Source organism: Chiloscyllium plagiosum, chromosome 35, assembly GCF_004010195.1.
Source record: "Chiloscyllium plagiosum isolate BGI_BamShark_2017 chromosome 35, ASM401019v2, whole genome shotgun sequence".
Lineage (NCBI taxonomy): Eukaryota > Metazoa > Chordata > Chondrichthyes > Orectolobiformes > Hemiscylliidae > Chiloscyllium > Chiloscyllium plagiosum.
In genome coordinates, this window is record NC_057744.1 from 32,803,036 (window position 1) to 32,825,510 (window position 22,475).

Here is a 22,475-nt window from a genome sequence, read left to right on the forward strand (position 1 = left end):
GTGGACTCGGTGGATCATATGTCAATTAAAGTTGAGTTGGTGACGGGACAGCGGCCTCCATGGATCATTTCATGCGGACTGCGAACCAGAAAAACGAGTGAAGGTGAAATGGTGCGAGTACAGCGGCTCCATACCTCTGCGGGAAAGGGCGAAGGCACCATGCTTACAGTGAGGTCAGGTCTTTTTGTTTAAAATTCCCGCTTTAATGGTCGAGGGGGATATCACGTGATGGGTAGGCGTTCTGGCGTAATGGCGTAGGCCAACGGCGAATACGTCAGCGCGTGCCTGGGTCGTGGGTGCCCCGCCTTCCTCAGCGCTTTGCGCTTGCGCGCACTGCTTCACACCCTCCCACCGCCAGCAGTTGCCGTGATGTTGTGCCGAGTTGTCCGCACGTGCCGGCCTCTGGGCTCCCCGCACCGCTGCCTCTGCCTCCGTTCACCCTGCCGAGGGCAAGGCCGGCGCGCCGTCAGCGCCAGTGCACAGAGGCGAAGCGACTTTGTGAAAGGTAAGGGGGGGTCTGGCGTTAGCCCGACGGAAGGCAGCTGTCTGTGGCAACATGACCGCCAGCGTCCCCAACAGCTGACGCATAGACCCTTCCTAACACTTTTACAGTTCAATCGTAGAGTTAAAAGCCTATTTGGAGGGAGAGGAACGCACTCCGTTTTTTGCGACCTTTCATGAGAACTCGGAAGATATATTACTCTCGTGAAAGGAGCTCCTTTTGTCTCACCGCATAAATGACATCGAGTCTGCACCGACCAAAAGCTAGTACTTACCTATTCTAATCCTGTGTTCCAGCACAGAGCTCTGTATGCCCTGGAATCGTAACTGAACATTTAGTACAACTTCAACGTTACGAACTTTTGTGTGTCTGCACTGCCCTTATAGTGAGTTCTAGATTCCTAGTACCGTCTGCAGGGAAAATCAGTTTCCTTACATCCTCTCTAAACCTCTTTGTCCCTTATCTCAAATCCATGCCCAATAGTCTTTGATCAAGGGGGAAAGGCTTCTTCCCATCCACCCAGTCTATTCTGTCATAATTTTATACGTCTAAATCATGTCCATTGTATTCAATCTCTTTATTACTCAAGCTTCCCTTCAGGCAACATCCCAGTAAATCTCCTCTGTACTCTCTCCAGTGAAATCACATTCCTCTCATAGTGTGGGTTCCAGAACTAAACACAACACTAGCTGGGATCTAACTGATATTTTATACTGTTTCAGCATGACCACCTTGCTCTTAAACTTTGTCCCTTAGTTAATAAAGACAAGTATTCCATATGCCTCCTTAACCACTTCACTTACCTGTTCTACCTTAAGGGATGGATGGATATGTATACCAGTGTTCTGTGGAACAAGGATTGTTAGAGGGATTGTTAGATCTTTGTAAGTGGCAGCAGTTATTGAGAAAGAATTTAGCAAGCAAATAGGTTCTTGGATTTTACTTGTGTCAATGATTTACAATAGGTAAATACAATCTTTTATTGTTTACTCTCTTGAGCTTTCAATTTTTGACACTTCTGGGTTTACATTGTCTATACAAGCCAGATTGTTACCAGGACCAGCTAAAGAAATAGCTAAGAAACAAAGTGAACATAGAGTACCACAAATTTCATTTAATTCAGTATTGTTCTATACTACTGCAGGCCCAGTCAAAGTTGGACTGGAGTAGTACATGTGCTGTATATGTTTCAGAGCAAATTTCACCTTGCCTGTCAAAATTTTATTCAGGCTATGTTGCAAGCCATGCACAATAAGTATAAAGAGAGGCTTAATATGCAAGAGATTTGGAGAGACAAGTAATTTTGTTAAGGAAATAAAGAGTCATTTTGAAACTGACAGAATCCACTCATGAAGGTACGTTTAAAGAAACATGTTAATGAGCTGCAAAACATGGGCCATCAAGGTGAACAATTCAGAATCAATAAAGTATCAAGGGGGACATCAAAATGGACAGATAAAATACTTTTTTTCTTTTATAATTTATTTCAGTCTTTTTTTTGCTGTAATGTGAAGAGTAAATCTTGGATAACAAGGCTAAGACTTGAATTTTTCATGTGTGAATCCCTAGCTGGCCTTTAAATTCACTAGTCTTAAGGTACCTTCATTTGGGTGGTTTGCAAATGTGATTTATTTCTTGAGCAGCTTGTTTGTTTTCTTATAGATGTGTCATGTTCATGTCCTTTTTGACACCCTCAGTTGGCAGTGATTTGGGAAGTATAGAAAAGTGAAGTTGAGGCAGAAATTCAGTCATGATTATGTTGAATGCCATAGCAGGCTTAAGCAACTGTATGGTCTACTTCTATTTTCCTATCAACATCAGTCATCACACTTAAGATTAAGGACAAATTCACAAATGGTACAGCATGGTTCAACAAACAACAATGATAAATGTGATTAAACAAACTGTTTGAGAAAGAATAAAGCTGGCCAGGGGATACCAGGAAAGCTACTTGTTCAAATAAGATCATTGAATCGTTTGTAGCTACCTCACAGTAGCAGGTCTTTGGTTCAACATTTCATCCAAAAAAACACCCGCAGCCTGAATAGGTATTTTGCTGATTCCCATTTCAAATTTCCTTCTGCCAAACTCTCAGGCACTGCACACCTGACCATAAGTGCTTACTACATCCTTGTTTTCATGTCACCTCTGGTTCTTTAGCCAATCATTGTAAATCTGTGAGCTCTGTTTATTTATCCTTCAAGCATTGGATGGTTTAACCTTATTTTCACTATCGAAATCACTTGGATTTTGAAAGTCTCCATCAGATCTCCTCCGAACCTCGGTTCAGCTTTTCTAGTCCCACCCTAAAACTGAAATCCCTCATCCCTGCTCTCATTTCAGTGAATCCTCTCTGAGGCCTAATTGTTCTTTTTGAATTTCTAGTTTAACTATGAGCTTTTATGCACTGTTTATTAATAAAGTCAAGTGTTTATTGCTGTTCTAACTAAAAGAAAAAGAAGCATTTCCAACTCAAAGTTAGATGCATTACATTGGCAAAACATTCTGTGACTTCTCAGAAGCTGGAGATCATTTTCAGTTTAAATGGGCTCAACCCTGGCCATTAATTTTGGGCAATATCAAAGAGCACCTTCCACTTGTGGGGAAGCATCCCCTTGAAGTACCACAGTTGAAAATAAAGTAGTGAATAAGTGACACGTAGACAATTCTATTAGCCAGCCATACCTGTTCCCAGTATGTACCAGTTAATACATATATTGCAATAATTGTGCCAATACTTTTCTTCATGCCTATTTTACATTTTTCCACATTCTGTGGCCTCCCCTTCCCTATTAAGAGTCATACAGCACGGAAGCTATCTCCTTTGGCCTAACCAGTCCCATGTCAAACATAATCTCAAACTAAACTAGTCCCATCTGCCTGCTACTGGCCCATATCCCTCCAAACCTTTCCTATTCATGTACTTATCCAAATGCCATTTAAATGTTGTAATTGTACCCACATCCACCACTTGCTCAGAAGTTCGTTCGTTCCACATATGAACCACCCTCTTTTTTTTTTTGAAAGGTCACCTTGTGTCTGTCTTAAATCCCTCTGGCTTTAAAAATGTGCCTGCAAGTCTTCAAATTCCCCATACTAGGGAAAAGACAATTACCATTAACTCTATTTACACTCATTATTTTATAGGCATATCAGGTTGGCTGTCAACCTCTTGCACTCCAGTGAATAAAGTCCCAGTCTATTCAGCCTTTCTTTATAATTCACACCTTCTATACCTGGCAACATCCTAGTAAATCTCTTCTGAACCTTTTCCAGTTTCTGTAACTTCATGCAATTTTCCAGTTCTCCCAAATCTCTGGCCACCTGAACGCTCTTGATCTTCATTGGTGGTTGTATGTTCAGCTGCTGGGGACCTTTTACTTTGGCATTCCCTCTCAAAATATCTCTACCTTGTTGAGATATTCAAAAGATACTCTTTCATCACGTTTTTCCTGATAATCCCATTGTGGTTTATTGGCAAATGTTGTTCTATAACACTTATGAAGCTTTCTGAGATTTTTTATTACATTAAAAGTACAATATAAAATGAAAGTTGACATTGAATGTTTGATAAATACCTAAACAATTGAATGGGTATTGGAGAAAATAAACTTGTAGGCGTTATGAAGGTGTAGAGGTGTACTGTACCTTTCGAGAGTTGAAGGAATTAGCAAGCGCACAGTGCTGGAGAATTTACACTGTAACATTTGCTCCAGCAGCTCGCAGTACCTGGGTTGCTATGGGACAAAAAAACAAATTCAAATTCAGCCAAAGTCATGCCTCAAGCTACTACACTCCAACCAAATTTTAATTTGGTATTTTGACAATATTAAGACCAATGAAACGATCCCATGTAGGGAAGACATTTGTTCTCTTGAAAAAAAAAATGATCCAATGCTTTGGGGTATAAATATTAAACAAATTGAAAAGTTGAACTAACATATGCAGACTGTCTGTAGAATAGTTCTCTTAAAGGTCTCTTATCTAGCAACGACCTGTGAAACAAAAACCCTAAGAAGAGGAAAAGAAGACAGAGGACGATACAAAGAGAAGATTCGACAGCTGGGCTGGTTTTGAAATGTGAATGTTTTGGTAAACCCTAATCAGGGTTTTTGTCGGACAAGTAGTGTAGAGGGGGGAGTAAAAGATAGGTTAGAGATAAGTGTTGTAAATAGTTGTTACTTAATTATTTTTAGATTTTATTTTAAAAAATGAAGGTTTTAATTTTTACTTTAGTGACTTTTGGGAATAGTTCTTTGTCTCTTGAATTTTAATAGATTGTAGCACAGGATGAATCTTTTCCGTGTTGCTGGTTTATATTAGTGGGAGGGTTACCCCTTGTCATAATACAGGGCTTCAAGAAACCAATGGAGAAGTGGGATTGGCTGGATTGTTTAACTGAGCCAGCATGAACTTAATAGGCTGAATTACCTCCTGTGCTGTAAATGACTGAATGACATTAATTCCCTATACATCAAAACAAATAATAGTTCTCCAAGCTAATTAACAATAACCTTTTGAAGTAAGCAACCATATTCAGACTTAGAACTCTTAGTGATTTAGAAAAAGAATCAGCTGATAGTTCAATTGTTAATTGTATTACTCAGTATAATACTGGACAAAATAAATTAGATCCATTTAGGATTTTACACCTAACTGAGTTTCCTTTAGTCATGGAAATAATAGTGGTGCTATGTTTGCCCTTTAGGCATCTTAGTTTGACGGGAAAATCTCTTAGGGTTCCCATCACTTGTTGCACAAATATGCTTGAATATTGGATCATGATTGAAGAAGATTTGACAGTAATATATTTGCACTTTATTTGCTTGTGGTAGTTATCATCTATCCTCAATGCTCTTCTTTGTTCCAGATCTAGAAAAGGAGTTTGTCAAATTCAGGCAGAAAGCAAAGGAAGTACTTCCTGGCAGTGATTGGAGTCCATTGCACCAGACTCCTGGACTGCCTCCTGAGTGGGCCGATATTGTCATTGTGGGAGGAGGGATAGTTGGCTGGTCCACTGCTTACTGGTTGAAGAAAAAAGAGGCAATTCGGGAAGGGGTCCGAGTGGTGGTCGTAGAGAGAGACCCATCTGTGAGTAAATCAATAGAAGGATAATGACTATTTCATGTCTCAATCAGATACAGTGGTACTAAAACTAATTTTACAGTAAACAAAATTTAAATAGTCTTTGCTCTGAATTATAAGCCTATTCTACAAAAGCATATAACAAAATGTCAGCACTCTGCAGATACTACTCCTGATGGTCCGTTTCTTTCCTTTGTTCTCTCCAGTTTTGCATTTCACTTGAACTGAATTTTGCTCTTTCTTTATTATAATCAATTATGATCTTTGAGTTTTAATTCCGACATTTCAGACAGTAGGCTACAGTGTCTGTACTGGTGAGGAATTGCCCCTCGTCCTCAAAGATTTCTCTTCTTAGCTTAAAAATTATGCTCATTTGTTTTGAACTCCTCCATCCTATGAAAAAGACCTTCCCTATTTACCTTTATCTATGCCCGTCATGACTTTATAAAGCTCTAAGACACGAGTCCATCTGGTGCATTGAACCTGCTGTGTCATTAGGTAAACTTACAGTGACCATAACTCCTCTTTTTTGCCTGTGTCCACAATTCCTGACTTTGCTGGCAGTGTAAAAGAAAATTCCAAAGACATGTTCAGAAAGAACAAATTGCTCTTCTTGTTCTCCATCTTAAATTGGAGTCATGTCATTTTTAAACTCTGCCCTGTGGTTCCAGATTCCCTCATGTAGGGAGACATCCTCCCAGCATCTATGCTATCTAGTCTTCAGTAAGGTCACCATTCATTCTTCCAACACCAATGTGCAATGCTTTTTCAGGTTTATCACCTTTTTCTAAGATAAACTGGTCCAGCTTAATCTCTCTGCATAATTTTCTGGGCCAATATCCCTGATACCATTTCAGTAATCCTAGCTTATATATCAGTTTGTTTTCTTGTCTCTCTTGTTCCAACACACCATTTTAGAGGGTGGAATACAGTTTGGGAATAAAACGTCATTTGGTTCGCTTGCAGCCTGTTTAAGAAACTGCTCATCAGTCAGAAATCAAAGGAAAATACACTTAAAAAATAAGAACTGGTACTGAGAAAATATGAACAAAATTGTTCACTTTGTATTTTGGTTGGGAACTCAACCTGTAGAAAAGCATAAAGCAGAGCTCTGAAACACAACATGCTGGAGACACATAGCATCTGGTGACATCTGGGGAGAGAAATGGAATTAACATTGAGTCCAATATTCCTTTTTGTCTACTAGTCTCTTTCCAGCATTTTCTGTTTCTATTTTAGATTTGCCACTATTTATAATATATCTAGTCAAAGGAATGGTTTGCATGTGCCAAAGTTAGCTTGAGAAACCAGGAGGGATCACTGACAGAATGATACTCTTATTTATTCAAATGAAATTGCACCAAACTAGCAGCTATGCCTTGGGTTGAAAAACGTATTGTTGGAATATTCAAACGTTATTTGAGATTAATGGTTTTCATTGGGGGACCAACACCATGAGCTCCTGAGTTTGATAGGTTGAGCATTTGAAATGCAAAAGATGAGTGTTCAATTGAGGGAAGGTAACTGAGAATTATTTCTATAATTTTTTTGAGGAACTTTCCAACTTTGGGGCAACTACAGAAATGATTGTTGGAAGCTCAAAGTATTTTTTTATATAATGGCCAGCTTCCCTGCTGGAAACAATTTAAAAGCTTTTCCTTGAGAAAACCACTTTCTCTCATCTTTTCTTTGGCAACAACTTGCTCTGTCATTTGTAACTGAGAATGCATGTAAGTAAATCAAATACTGCCTAAAGTGTCAATTGAAATTGCCCAAACCTAACCAGTGGTAAGGAAACCTGTTGCCTCAACTTTACTGAAAGCACGAGTTAAACACAGCCAAGTACTAAGCTGTTTTAAGTAAGTTATAATGCCACTGTGATCTTGTAAATAAACTGGAAGTTTGTTTTGTTTTATTTTATTTTCTGCATGTTTTCAATCTTCGTGTATATAATAATGAAAATCTTGTATTGTCCCACTTATCAATAAAATAAAACTGACAACACAACAGCATAACAAAGGCAAAATGTAGCATCTGTTAGTGTAATTCAACATATTGGCCAAGTAAAGTTTTGTTTTACTGAGTGTCTCTGGCTACAGTTGCTAATTTGTTTTCTCTTGTACACAGTATGCCAAAGCCTCCACAGTCTTGTCTGTAGGAGGCATTCGCCAGCAGTTCTCTCTGCCAGAAAATATCCACCTGTCCATTGAATCTGCTCACTTCCTTCGCAATATCCAGGTACCAGTAGGTTGGCTGTAGCATATAGCTGGCTGTTGCTTGGACGTTTTGACTTTGCTGAATGGTTTCTTACAGGGGTTAAAGGTCTATTGGCAACTTCCAGCCTTGTAGACATTTATATTAATAAAAAAATGCTAAGACCGCTTTGCCCATCTATTTTCTCTTATACTTGGTGATTTATTCAGGGGTACAATTTTACAGGTGTTGGCAGTCTTTCAGTACCTTGCCCACCAGCTTTCCCAAGTCTGTGCAATGAGTATCGAAAGAATATTCAACCCTGTGGGAATTAAGCCTGAAGGTTTCCCATCGAAACTTTGGCTGATTTCTGCCTATTTGCTCCTGTTATAAATTGTGTACAACAGCTACCTGTGAGATTAGCACAGGCAAGAGTTAGAAGCTGGATGTTCCAAATCAGTATGACTCAGTATCAATCTGGCAGTATACAATCTCTATGAAAAATTCAATCCTTAAAATCATGCAAACATGGAAATGTCAGGTAGAAAATTACTAACTGATTCATTTTAAGGCAGTTCTGTACTTTAGTGGCTGGAACATCGTGGTTAGACACTTCAGGTTAGCTGCATTTGCAGGTGGGATGACTTACATCCAGCTTTGCAATGGATATTGCCCTGACCCCCCACCCCACACCGACTTTTTGTACAGGTCCTCTTTGTTTATCCAGCTGCAAGAAGTGGTTTACTGTTCGCTTAAAAATCCCCCCAAAGGCAAACTGAGCTTCACAGTCTGTATGAAGGCACACTCAGTAAATTGCGCTGGTTTGATGATTCCTTCGCTCTCCAGTCTCCTGATTTCCACCTCTGCTTTTGCCCACAAAGCAAATGGCACTGGGTGGGCATTGCAAAATCTCAGAATTGCTGCCTGGTCGACATGTAAAGTGGCTTTGGACCCTTTGATAGTCTCAGGCCCTTGTTGTAAACTTGTTGTGGCCAGTCAACTCTAAGTCAGTCACCTGAACGGAAGAGATCTAATCTCCTGGTTACAGTCGTCTGCCAAGGTTTTCCTGATCTCCAGCATCTGCAGACCTCACTTTCTCCTTTCCTGATTAGACTTGTTACGCTAGGCCAATCAACGACCTTGTCAACAAGGTCACTTTGGTTCTGATCACTACACTCAGATCTTTTGGCCAGTTGTCATATGTATTTGTATGGTCCACTGTCATTTTTTAAAATAAAACATTTCAAGGTGGTTCATAGCATTGTTATTACATTAAAGACATTATACAAAGTTCCCCATGGGAGATTGGTTAGCAAGGTTAAATCTCACGGAATACAGGGAGAGTTAGCCATTTGAATACAGAACTGGCTGCAAGGTAGAAGACAGAGGCTGGTGGTGGAGGGTTGTTTTTCAGACTGGAGGCCTGTGACCAGTGGAGTGCCACAAGGATCGGTGTTGCATCCTCTACTTTTCATCATTTATGCTCACACCCAAATCATTTATATAAGAGGTATAATTAGTATTCTTACAATGCAGACGATACCAAAATTGGAGGCATAGTGGCCAGCAAAAAAAAGGTTACCTCTGATTACAATGGGATCTTAATCAGATGGGCCAATGGGCTGAGGAGTGGCAGATGGAGTTTAATTTAGATAAATGTGAGGTGCTGCATTTTGGGAAAGCAAGTCTTAGGAGATCTTATACACTTAATGATAAGGTCCTAGGGAGTGTTACTGAACAAAGAGACCTTGGAGTGCAGGTTCATACCTCCTTGAAAGTGGAGTCGCAGGTAGATACAATAGTGAAGAAGGCGTTTGGTATGCTTTCCTTTATTGGTCAGTGTTGAGGACAGGACATTGGTTAGGCCACTGTTGGAATATTGCATGCAGTTCTGGTCTCCTTCCTATCGGAAGATTGTTGTGAAATTTGAAAGGGTTCAAAAACGATTTACAAGGATTAGATTAGATTACTTAGTGTGGAAACAGGCCCTTCGACCCAACCAGTCCACACCAACTCTCCGAAGAGCAACCCAACCAGACCCATTCCCCTACATTTACCCCTTCACCTAACACTACGGGCAATTTAGCATGGCCAATTCGCCTAACCTGCACATTTTTGACTTTGGGAGGAAACTGGAGCATGCAGAGGAAACCCATGCAGAACAGGGAGAATGTGCAAACTCCACACAGACAGTTGCCCGAGGCGGGAATTGAACCCGGGTCTCTGGTGTTGTGAGGCAGCAGTGCTAGCCACCATGCCGCCCCTAACAGGTTAGTATTGTACAATCCCTACAGTGTGGAAACAGGCCATTCAGCCCAACAAATCCACAGGCTGGAATTGAACCAAGGCCCCTGGCACTGTAAAGCAGCAGTACTAACACTGAGCCAGGATGTTGCCAGGGTTGGAGGATTTGAGCTATCGGGAGAGGCTGAACAGGTTAGGGCTGTTTTCCCTGGAGCGTTGGAGACTGAGGAGTGACCTTATAGAGGTTTTTAAAATCATGAGGGCATGGATAGGGTAAATGGGGAAAGTCTTTTCCCTGAGGTGGGGGAGTCCAGAACTAGAGGGCATAGGTTTAGAGTGAGAGGGGAAAGATATAAAAGAGACCTACGGGGCAACGTTTTCACACCGAGGGTGGTGCATGTCTGGAACGGGTAGCCAGAGGACGTGGTGGAGGCTGGTACAATTGCAACATTTGAGAGACATTTGGATGGATATATGAATAGAAGGGTTTGGAGGGATATGAGGTGGATGCGAGCAGGTGGGACTAGATTAGGTTGGGATATCTGGTTGGCATGGATGAATTGGACCAAAGGGTCTGTTTCCGTGCTGTACTTCTCTATGACTGAGTGTAAATTGTTCAACATGTAGGCATTCAGATATATTAGTTATTTAAATATGTATTTTCTCCACTGAGCAGTCAGCATAAACTCTTCCGTTAAATTGCAAACTTGCAGGACCAACAATAAATGATTAAACATGGATAAAAGATGGAAGTTTAATTTCTGCAGTTATGGCTCCAGAAACTTGGAGCACAGTCATTACACTGAAGGTGAATCTGAACATTGCAGTGAAAGTCTTTTGTCACTGTCATTAATTTGCAGCTTACATCGAAGTGGCACTTAACATATCATAACACAATTTATCTTACAATTTAAACATAGGCATCCTGATAACAGTGTCATGGAGTCATCGAGTTGTACAGCACAGAAACAGACTCTTCGGTTCAATTTGTCACCCCGGCCTCCATCGCTCCAGGGAAAGTAGCCCCAGCCTGTTCAGTCTCTCCCTTTAGCTCAAACCCTCCATCTGAAGTTAGTCATTTATGCACAAACATTGATGAGAGAAACAAGCGCAGACATTCTTCGCTGTTGTTATAATTTGAAAGCTTTTCTATTTCACAATGGTTAATGTAAGAATAAATACAAATGTATAAATACAAATTCATAGAAAGGAAAGTGGAAATATGAGGGATTACATGTAATTTGGCTTTGTAGTTGACCAAAAGATTGGAAGCATAGAGTAGTTGTGAACAGATATATTTTTGATTCGAGGGAAATTACTTGAGAAACAATTGAATATTATTCTTTATTACAAAGTGAATTGAAAACAAAAGGAGATTATGCTTCAATTAGGCCATTGTTGAGATAATATCTGGAGTACTGTGTATACCATAGATCTCCTTATTTAAAGAAAGATGTATTAGAAGCAGTTCATAGGTTTCATAGGTTTACTAGACAACTCTTGGCAAACGTGATTTATCTTAAGAGGAAAAATTTACACAGGCTTGGAGTTTAAATGAGTAAGAAGTGGCTTGATTGAAACATACAAGATTCTGCAGAACCTTGACAGGGTGCAAGTGAAAAGGGTGTTTCCTCTTGTTAGAGAATCCAGGGGTCACTGTTTAAAAATCAATGATCACACATTTCAGATATAAAGAAAAAATTCTAATCTAAGAGGGTAATCTTTGAAACTCTCTCCCTTGAAAGGCATGGAAGCATGATCTTTGAATACATTTGAGGCAGAGATTCTTGATAAGTAAAGGGTGAAAGGTTATTGGAAGTGTGTAGGTTCCAATACTAACCAATTAACCACAACATTTTGAATGGCAGAGCAGGCTAGAGGATCCGAGAGATTACCTGTGCTCATAGTTGGCATGATGTTATGTTTTTAAAAAAAGCACGAAAGGGGAAAAGGACACTGGAAAATTCCTTTGAGTCCCTCAAAATTCATCCAGGAGATCACTTTGGTTGTATGTTTCCATATCTGTGAATCCACATAAAATACAATCCTGTCTCAAAAATGAAATTGCTTCACCCACTTCCCTTGATGTTCGAGAGTCAGCAGCCACCATATCATCAGCCATGTTATCAGGAGGCTAGGAAAATTAACTCCTCAGACTGCCTTAAATTCTGTGCTGCTCTGATGTAAATAGACCCAGTTCTTTTTGGATACTATCTGAGCCACTGATGTTCTGTGAACTGGGAATAATTCTGCTAGATCTTCCAGTGAGAAGCTTAGCTCTTGAGGTAAATTCAAGGTTTGATCAAGAATTAAAAGCACTCAACGTTGACAAATGATCGGCTTGTACAATAGACAGGAATAAATCATCTAATGTGCTATTAAAACAAATTTTTCAAAAAATTATTGCTGTCTGCAATACTGAAGATAACAAATCCAGTGAAAATAAGGGTGGTACAGTAGCTTAGTGGTTAGCACTCATTGCCTTACCGCACCAAGTACCCGGGTTCAATTCAAGCATTGGGTGACCATCTGTGTGGAGTTTGAATGTTTTCCCTATGTCTGCCTTGGTTTCCACTAGTTGCTCTGGTTTCTTCCCATAGTCCAAAGATGCGTAGATTAGGTGGGTTGGCCATGCTAAATTGTCTGTAATGTCCAGGAATGTGCAGGCGAGGTGGATTAGCCATGGTGATTGAGAGCTTATGGGGATAGGGTGGAAGGCTTGGTCTGGGTGGGATGCTCTTCCATGGGTGGGTGCAGACCTGATGGACCAAATGGCCTCTCTTTCTCCAATTTATGGATTCTACAAAATCGCACTTGAATAAAATGTACCAGCAACTGTGTACATTTATTCTATTGCATTTTTGAGCTTCAATAATGTAGCCAATGAATCAGTGGAGGAGCCCATTATTTCTGATAGTAAATTTCCTTCCTGAATACAGGAGCACTTAAATGTGGTGAATGAGGAACCTGTGGATATCCAGTTCAACCCTACAGGCTATCTCTTTCTGGCTGGACAGGAGCAGAGTGCAATTTTGGAAGAAAACTATCAAATTCAAAGGTGAGATGTTTGAAAGTCAAGGCTTTAATAATTTTTTAAAAAGTTTTATTCATCTGAATTTTTTTTTGAATGTAAAAACTACAAGTAGGCTACCTGGCCCTTTGAGCCTGCTCCGCCATTTGATAAGATCATGATTAATCTTTTAATGGTCTCAGGTCCACCAGATGGCCACCTTCATTAAAGACTGCATTAAAGACTCCTCCTTATCCTCCTTATGTAGTTCCCTCTGCAACTACCCTGTCAGGTCCATGCCCCCCAACAACCTACCCTCCCCTCCTGGCACCATTCCCTGCTGTCACAGGAATTGCAAAACCTGGGCCCACACCTCCCTTCTCACCTCCGTCTAAGGCCCCAAAGGAGACTTCCACATCCATCAAAGTTTCACCTGCACTTCCACACGTCATTTATTGTATCCATTGCTCAGGATGTGGCCTCTTCGACATTGGGGAGACAGGACGCCAACTCGCAGAGCGCTTCAGAGAACATCTCTGGGACACCCGTACCAACCAACGCCACCACCCCGTGACCGAACACGTCAACCACCTCCCATCCGTTGAGGACCTACAGGTCCTGGGCCGCCTCCATCGCCACTCCCTCACCACCCGACGGCTGGAGGAAGAACGCCTCATCTTCTGCCTCTAGGCCCTCCAACCCCACGGCATCAATGTGGATTTCACCAGTTTCCTCATTTGCCCTTCCCCCACCTTCTCCCACTTCCAACCTTCAAACTCAGCACCGCCTTCATGACCTGTCCCACATTCCCTTTTCCTTCCCACCTATCCATTTCACCCTCTTCTCCGACCTATCACCGTTACCCTCTATCATTGTACTCTCAGCTACTTTCTCCCTAGCCCCACCCCCTCCCATTTATCTCTTTACCCCCAAGGTTCCCAGCCTCATTCCTGAGTAACGGGTTTTGTCCAAAACGTCGATTTTCCTGCTCCTTGGATGCTGCCTGAGCTGCCGTGCTTTTCCAGCACCACACACTCTACTCTCATTTCCAGCATCTGCAATCCTCACTTTTTTTTTGCATGGTCTAGTATTGCCAACAAGCCAATGAAGGTATGGTCTTTAAGTTTTTTGTGGATTAGTGTTGTGCTGGACAAGCACAGCAGTTCAGGCAGTATCCGAGGAGCAGGAAAATCGATGTTTCGGGCAAAAGCTACTTTCTCCCCACCCCCACCCCCACCCCCCTCTCATTTATCTCCACTCTTCAGGCTCTCTGCCTGTATTCCTGATGAAGGGCTTTTGCCCGAAACGTCGATTTTCCTGCTCCTCGGATGCTGCCTGAACTGCTGTGCTTTTCCAGCACCGCTCTAATCTAGAATCTGATTTCCAGCATCTGCAGTCCTTGTTTTTACCTACTTTTTTGTTGTGCTCCAGCATCTCGAGTGCCTCTCCCACCTATTTATTCTTGAATGAGCCTACAAAATACGTAATAGTGAGATATTAGCTCTCGAGACACAACTGAGCCTTATCTCATGTACATTTGATGTTTGTACTTGGGAACTAGGCAGTAGTTTTTCACTTAAAATTGCAAACACTAAACAACACTTTTCACTGTATTTCTAATGAATACATATGACAATAAATCAAATCATTATTTTAAATGAAGGGACTTGAAACAAATTTCTGTAAAAAGCGGTTTGAAAGCTAAGGTTGGGTTCTGACATGCTCACGTCCACTTTCCCATTACTCTTAATTCTCCTACTGATCTCCAGATTGTCTATCTCAGCCTTTCCCCATTATCCTTAATTTTCCTACTGATAAGAGTTTATCTATGTCAGCCCTAAATCTACACAACAACCCTGCCCCCACAACTCTGTCCAATCTTTCTTAACCTTCTGGAAGAAGTTCCTCCTGGTCTCATTCTTAAATTGTTCTAGATGCTCAATGCTAGATTCTCCCACGAGGGGGAAACATCCTCTTGGTATTTACTCAAAAGCCCCTAAAACATCCTATATGAGATCCCCTCTTACTTCTGAACTCCAGTGAATAGTTTTTGACTATCTCTCCGTACCAGGCGTCATCCGTGTGAAACTTCTCTGAACTGCCTCCAATGAAATAATACCTCCTTTATAAGGGGACCAAAACTGCACTTAGTATACCAGATATGGTCTCACCAGCAACTTATACAGATTTCCTACTCTTATACTGCAATCTCCTTGAAATTGGGGCCAATATTCCATTAGCCGCCTTGATCACCTGTGCCTGGATGCGAGCTTTTTGTGTTTCACATATAAGAACCCCTGGCCAAACCAATACAAAACTATTGAAAACCAAATCTTTCAACTCTAAAGAACTCAGGCCCCAGTAACTGACATTGAAATGAAACAGTATTAAACAGACTCACTCTGACTTAACTGTTAATAGATAGCAAGAAAAGTCAGGTTCCATAATCTCATGCTCAGCTGAATGGAAAACTGCTAGTTTGTTCCACCCTCTAGAGGTTTTAGTGAAGAGAGAGCTTCATGAATGGTATAGCGCATATTGTACAACTCCTGTGCCACAAGATCAGGAGGCCAGAAGAACACAGCATGCCGGACAGCATCAGGAGGTGGAGAAGTCAATGTTTCAAGTGTAACCCATCTTCAGGACTGGGAGTGGGTGTAAGGGGAGCTGCACCAGCTCAACAAACAGCTTTTTGGTTCATATCTGACCCACTTTGAACAAACTCAGGTGGATGTAGGTCTTCTTTATTTTGTTTGCTGAGATTTTCAACCTGAGATAAACCATTGTGGGAAAGTGCAAATTGAATGTCAAGTTTTCCATTGCTGACAGGAAGAGAAACACTCAAAAGCCAATCTCCTCAAGAAGTCACCAATATTTGCTTGTACAATCTATCGTGCAGAGGACATCAAATTGTGGGGAGCAGTTGCATGGTGATTACTGATGGAAAAGAGAGTAGTTCATTTCCAAGTTAGAACTTTAATGCAATGTTTCTATCTCTAGAGCTGAAGGAGCAGCAGTCACTCTGCTCTCACCCCAGCAATTACAAAGGAAATTCCCATGGATGAACACAGACGGGGTTGCTATAGCTTCATATGGTGAGTGTATCATGAAAAAGTCTGAATTTTGAGAAAAAACTTGAATTATTTAGAACAATTAGTGATTCTCATGTATTTACCAAAGTGGAAGGCGTTACTGCTGAGTAACAGTGATATCAGGCTCAAATGTTAAATTAATCACATCCAGGTTAGGTACAAAGTACAAGTTCAAACTATTTGACAGCTCAATCTTCAATGTAAAGCCCTTGTGCACCACATTGTCATTCACTGCATCAGCCGGCATTTGGCCTTCTGTGATGTGAGTGGCTACTGTGCTGAAATAAAAGTCCATTTTGTGTTGTGACAAAAAGAACATAGCCACTCAAACACAAGATTGTTTGTTTGACTTGCCGAATAGAAGATCCGTACTCCCCGAAATGGGCAAAATTTTAACACTTGATGGCTTTAGCCGCCATCTCCTCGTTCCCCCACAAAAAAACAAACAAAACTGTTTTGCATAACTCAACTTGTAAGTTTCTTTCTTCCCTGGAATTTAATCCCCGGTTATTACATTTTTTAGATTTTGTCAGGAATTTCATTTCCATTTCTATGTGCTGATGAATATTGCTCACTTTCAGATCCTCAAACATATATCAAGGAGCTTTGACTTACAGGAATTTGTCCACAAGCAGTTTTAAGTTGCAATGTTGCACTTCATCTTGAATTTTGCTTTAACATCTTAACTCAAGAGTATCGTGTGTCAACGATTCCCATCGTTTTTGTAACAATTTGTTGTACATCTGACGTAGATTATAGATTATCATCATTTAATTTATACTTTAAAATTGCATCCGGGATTAAAGGCAGAATTCCAATGGTGAGGCAAATTAATGTGGGATGGATCATCTTTCATCAGAGTATGAATAGATATTACAATCCACCAACTTTGCTTTCTTTACACAGATGCTGCCAGATCTGCTGAGTTTCGCCAGCAGTTTCTACTTTTGTTTCTGATCTTCAGCATCCACAGTTCTTTGTTTTATTTTAATAGAAATGGCCTGATTTTGCCTATTGATTGTTGAACTCTGTTACAGGTCTAGAGAACGAAGGTTGGTTTGACCCCTGGCTGCTGCTGAATGCTTTCCGAAGGAAGGCAATATCAATGGGCGTGTTTCCATGTTATGGAGAGGTGATAGGTGAGCAGTTTAAATGCAATCATTTCAATGGCATGGTCCTCTTTTAAAGAGGTGGAGAGCATTCAACTGTCTTGAGTTCAAGAATTGGTTTAAATGGGTCATTGGTACGTTAAACCACTACCAGCATTGGTCCAGTTTGTTGTTCATATCGTTGCTTTTATAACCCGGTGATGTTGCACAACACTTCACGAGCAGTTAAGTATTGTTTGAAATATCATCAAAGTTTAAACTGTCAACTAAATTGTGCACAAGATCAGACATGCAGCAGCAAAATAAATGATTGAATGTTGTTTGTTGACTGACATAGACATTGACCAGATCACCTTGTGTCTCTCCAAATTGAATCATGGCCTTAAATTTAGAGCTAATGTTACAATCTCTGTAGAGGCTTGCAAAATGTAAACTTGAATTCACCACTATTAACTGAAAAGGCCATGCAACACTATCATTTCTTTTAAAGAATTAGTGTTTTATTGACAAAAGACAAAGAAGCACTATTCCAAACACAACTATTCCTGTTCTATTTGTATTTTAAACTTTTTTCATATTTTAGTTCCTTGAAGTTCTTCTAGAAATAAACCAAAATGTCAATTTCCAAAAATTCAGTCTCTTTCTCTTCAAATTCTGAGGTGAGGGGATTTTTGGTGATTCTCCATTAACATTTGCTCAGCAGAATCCCTCAGTTCTGCTTCATCTGTTTGCTATGATCAGAGGGATAAGCATGCAAGGGCTCAGGACCTGGAATACTAAGCAGCAATCACCTTCTACTTTGGCAGTAATATAATCAGACCAGGGGCAAGATATCGCCGAGCGTGATTTTAAGAAAAGCTTAATTCCCCATAAGGATGTGAGTACTGCTGGTGAGATACTGATCTTGCGTAGCCAAGTTATGGCACAAGAAGAGACCATTCAACCAAATATGTTTGCACCACCTGGAAAAGAGTTTTGAAAAAGCTAGCTGTTCTAATCCCACCTTCCAACACCTGGTCCTAGCCTTGCAGGTTACAGGTGCAGTTCCAGGCAATGTTTTAAATGAGTTGAAGGTTTCTGCCTCTATCACCAAACCATGCAGCAAATTCTGGACAACCACCTAAAAGTTTTCCTTCTGTCCCTTTCTACCAGTTACCTTAAATCTGTGCCCCTTTGGTAACCGAATTCGCTAATAGAGGAAATAGGACTGTCTTGTCTACTCTGCCCAGGGCCCTCATATAATTTTATGCACCTCAGTTAAGACAAGCTCAGCCTCATAGCTGAGAGAGAGAAATGATGTCCTTCCTGTAATGTGATTAGAACTATGTGCAAAATTCCAACTGTGGAATAAGTAACACTTTAAACAATTCCAGCAAATTATCCCTGTCTTTTTTATTTTTTATTTTATGCTTCATTCAATAAAGGAACTTATCACCCAATCAGTTGATAAATTGCAAAGCAAAAATTTTGTAGACCAGAGTATAACGTGTTATGGAACCAAGAGTTCAGATGCAAATCAGCTGACAGTCAAGAGTTTGGCTGGTCTTCTCTACACAAAGATCTGGTGTTCCGCACTCGATGATTTGCTTTTTTAAAAGGAAATTTGATGGGGGTCTTTAAAATAATAAAACAATTAAATTTTGTCCTTGCTGAAAGGTTAATGAACTAGGTTTGTCAAGGAGAGCCTAGGGCGCCTCAATTATTGTAAGCATTGAGCTACGTTACATATCAGCTACCTGTATTTTGCACATTATTATTCACCATTTTACCAAGTTGTTGAGTTTGTGTAATGAGTACACGATTCATTGCAAGTGTTTGAGAAGAAATTGGGTGAGTTCCGAACCTTTGGTTTCCAGGCCTAAGTTTCATTGAGTATCAAATTTTGTTCCACAACACTATTATATAAAGGTGTTGTATAAGTGCTAACTGTTTTCAGTTAGCCAAAATTATCCAATGGTTTTTCAATCTTTTTTGCCTCTCTGAGATGATTCGGACTGTTGGTAGATTTGGTTGAAGGAAGCAGTGATAGTGTTAGTTGCACCAGAAAATATTGGATATCCATGAGGACGGCTGATCGTTTTCATCAGTCGCCTTGATTTGTGACTTATTTTCAGCATTTTTGCACTAAAAATATGAACAGTAGCAACCGTTGCACATCACGATCATGCAGTATTTGTCAATACTGATCCAAGGCCAGTTGTTTCCGGATTCAGAATGGAGAGTCACTCAACTATAATTCGCACCCCAGTGCGTATACCCGATCTCTGTGGTCTCACAGGAATATTTCAAGTTGATTATTTCTTGCTCTCTCTCAAATTTCATAACTGGCAATTGTCCCCAAGATTTCTGTAATTCTTCATTTACACTAAGACAGAATATTGGCAGGTTATTACAAAGCAGAAATAGGGCCTACAGTCCTCACTTTCTCCTGCTTGACCCTTCTAGTCTGCTCCGCTTCATGGCAATCTTAGGCAAACCTAATTGAACTTGTCCGACATTCATTTACATTTACTTTCAACTGTGCTCATTGAATTGCGGACAGGACCCTGAATAATAACTTCCTCCTTCCTACCTCTGGTCATGGGGCTAGTTGTAGCACCTCTGCTGTTATTCCTGCTGAGATCAGCTGCTGGGACTAACTGGGGGTGATTCTAAAACTTAGAGATCTGTCTGGCTGTTTCCATCAGTTGATGGGTATCACGAAAAGATTACAATTAAATTTAGTGAAGCCTTTTGTTTTATTCATCTGTGGGTGTTGCTGGTTGGGCTAGTATTTACTACCTGGCCCTGTTTGTCTTGAGAAGGTTGCGGTGGGCTGCCTTCTTGAACTGTGCAGTCCATGTGCTGTAGGTTGACCCATTATGTCATTAGAGGGAGAGAATTCCAGGATTTTGACTGGTGATATATTTCCAAGTCAGGATGGTGAGAGGCTTGGAAAGCAATTTGCAGGTGGTGATGTTCAAATGTTTCTGCTGCCTCCTCTGTCTAGATGGTAGTTTTTGAAGATTTGGAAGGTGCAAAATGTTGATGGTAAAATGACTGGCATCACATCCACAAACAATCAAGCTGGCTGCTTTATTCTGAATGGTGTCAAATTCTTGTGTTTTTGAAGCTGCACTTATCCAGGCAAATACGGACAATTCTATTGCATTCATGATTTGTACTTATAAATGGTGGACAAGCTTTGGGAAATCAGGTTGAGAGTTATTTGCTACAAGACTAGATCAAAGGCTACTGTATTTATATGGCAAGCCCAGTTAGTTTCTGGTCAATGGTTGTTAAGTAATTCCATTGAATATCATTGGGCGGTGGTTAGATAGTCACTTATTGGCAATGGTCGTTCCCTGCCATTTGTGTGACAGCAATGTTATATGCCATTTTTCAGCTCAAGTTTGAATATTGTCCAGGTTTTGTAGCATTTAGACATGGACTGCTTCTGAATGAGGAATCAGAAATGGTGCTGATCACTGTGCAGTCACCAACAAACATTCTTATTTCTGAACTTATGATGGAGGGAGGTTCATTCTGGATGTACTATTAACTCCACAGTTCAGTTTCAGAAACTAACTAGTTCACACGTTAATTTTTACACTGTAGTACTTTATCAGCAAGTCTGCAAAATATAAGAGCAATCATTTCATGTAGGGAAAGTTAAATATATAAATAAAACTTAATCTGTTAAGGGAACACAAGATCAGTCTGGCGAACAGATCAGTGAACGAGAGGGTAATGGATGAAAGAAAATCTGGAACATTAAAGAAATAGAAAACTGCAGCATGATTACATAATGTGCCAGATTTTGTAATAAAGTTTCCAACCAACTTTTACCAAATGTGCATCAGAGATCATCATTTCTACAATTTGGCTTCTCCCATATGAGAACTCCAACTGGGATCTCCAAATTTTGAATTTTAATTATACTTGTTCAAAATAGCCCCCCATAATTATAAACAGACACATTCTTTTCAGGATATATGTCTATTTCATGTGCAAAGTCGTCGAATTGAGCAATAGCCTTGTCGGTGGCTAGATGGTGTCTCTAAGCCTGCTGTCAAGTTCAGTTAATAGATGTTCCTGAAAGTTTGAGTCGTTGTTTGGATGACAACATAGCTGTCTTGGTGACACTGCTGATGTCAAGTGGCGGCACGGAGAGCTTGCATCTCATAAATAAATACATTTGACATATTAGACAAATAGACTGTACACAAATTTTTGCTCTGATCGTATAGTAAAACCTGCTTTCTTCTTGAATTATCCAAAAATTTACAATGTCATAATTGGCTTTCACTGGTATAATTCTAATAACGTAAACTGTGCATTAGCCTGTACTGCACTTACATTTTCATTTCATGCTATATTAATACTAACTTCCATTACTAACTTACACTGTACTAAATTTTTAAACTCCCTGCTGAATCACTCTGTACGTAATGATTTTTCCATTTTACTGAATATCTAACCATTCAAAATTCTCTTTACATGTATTAATCATTCAACTCATTGTACATCATCTTATAATCTTAAGTTATATGGGCCACTGGCATTCCCTCTTGCTAACACTCAGCCTGTTGTTCATTTGGATGATGACAGTGGTTGTAGTTGTTGCACCTAAATCACCACTAGAGCAGGTGTCAAAACCCAACTTGTTCACATGTATGTGTTGTACGTATGTCTTCAGTCTTGTTATATGATTGATTCCTACTGTTCTCCAGACAACTAGGTACATGCATAATACTGACTTTGCATGGTGCACCGTATCTCAGAAGTTGAGTGATGTTGGAAAGAATGTAGATTAGTTTGGCATTTATTCACTAAAATGATGAAATAATGCTTCCAATCTTCATCGATCTTGTAAACTGTGACATTAAGCTGAACAAAATATATTGGGTGGTGACATTAGCATAAAATCCCATCTCATTGTTCTGCTATTTTGTTTAGTACCTAAACAGGAATGAAGGAGTGATACTGACGTGACTTTAACAAGACTAACCAAACTATTTATCAAAAATAGAAGTTTGATTTTAGCAAAGAAGCTTGAGGATATCTGGTGATTGCACTTGCGCTTACTCGTAACCCATTATTTCTAGCAGCTCACTCTTCGCGTAAACCTGATTCAACATCAGAGCTTTCAGCTGGTTCAGCACTTCTGTCCAAGCAATGAGAAGTGTTGAGCTCTCTATCTACACCACTGAACTTGTGCAATGTTTGCTGCATTAGATGGGAGGTTGATAGAAGGACAA

General features: G+C 40.2%; 1 protein-coding gene across 1 annotated transcript in view; it reads left to right on the forward strand.

Moving 5' to 3' along the window:
• Positions 1 to 267: 267 nt before the first annotated feature.
• The window catches only part of foxred1 (FAD-dependent oxidoreductase domain containing 1), a 34,810-nt gene continuing 12,602 nt past the window's right edge, over positions 268 to 22,475 (forward strand). The window contains exons 1-6 of the mRNA XM_043676899.1: positions 268 to 505; positions 5,373 to 5,593; positions 7,715 to 7,825; positions 12,964 to 13,082; positions 16,035 to 16,129; positions 17,164 to 17,265. Coding sequence (XP_043532834.1) covers positions 370 to 505; positions 5,373 to 5,593; positions 7,715 to 7,825; positions 12,964 to 13,082; positions 16,035 to 16,129; positions 17,164 to 17,265 — 784 coding nt within the window. The 5' untranslated portion in view covers positions 268 to 369. The remainder of the gene's footprint in view (positions 506 to 5,372; positions 5,594 to 7,714; positions 7,826 to 12,963; positions 13,083 to 16,034; positions 16,130 to 17,163; positions 17,266 to 22,475) is intronic.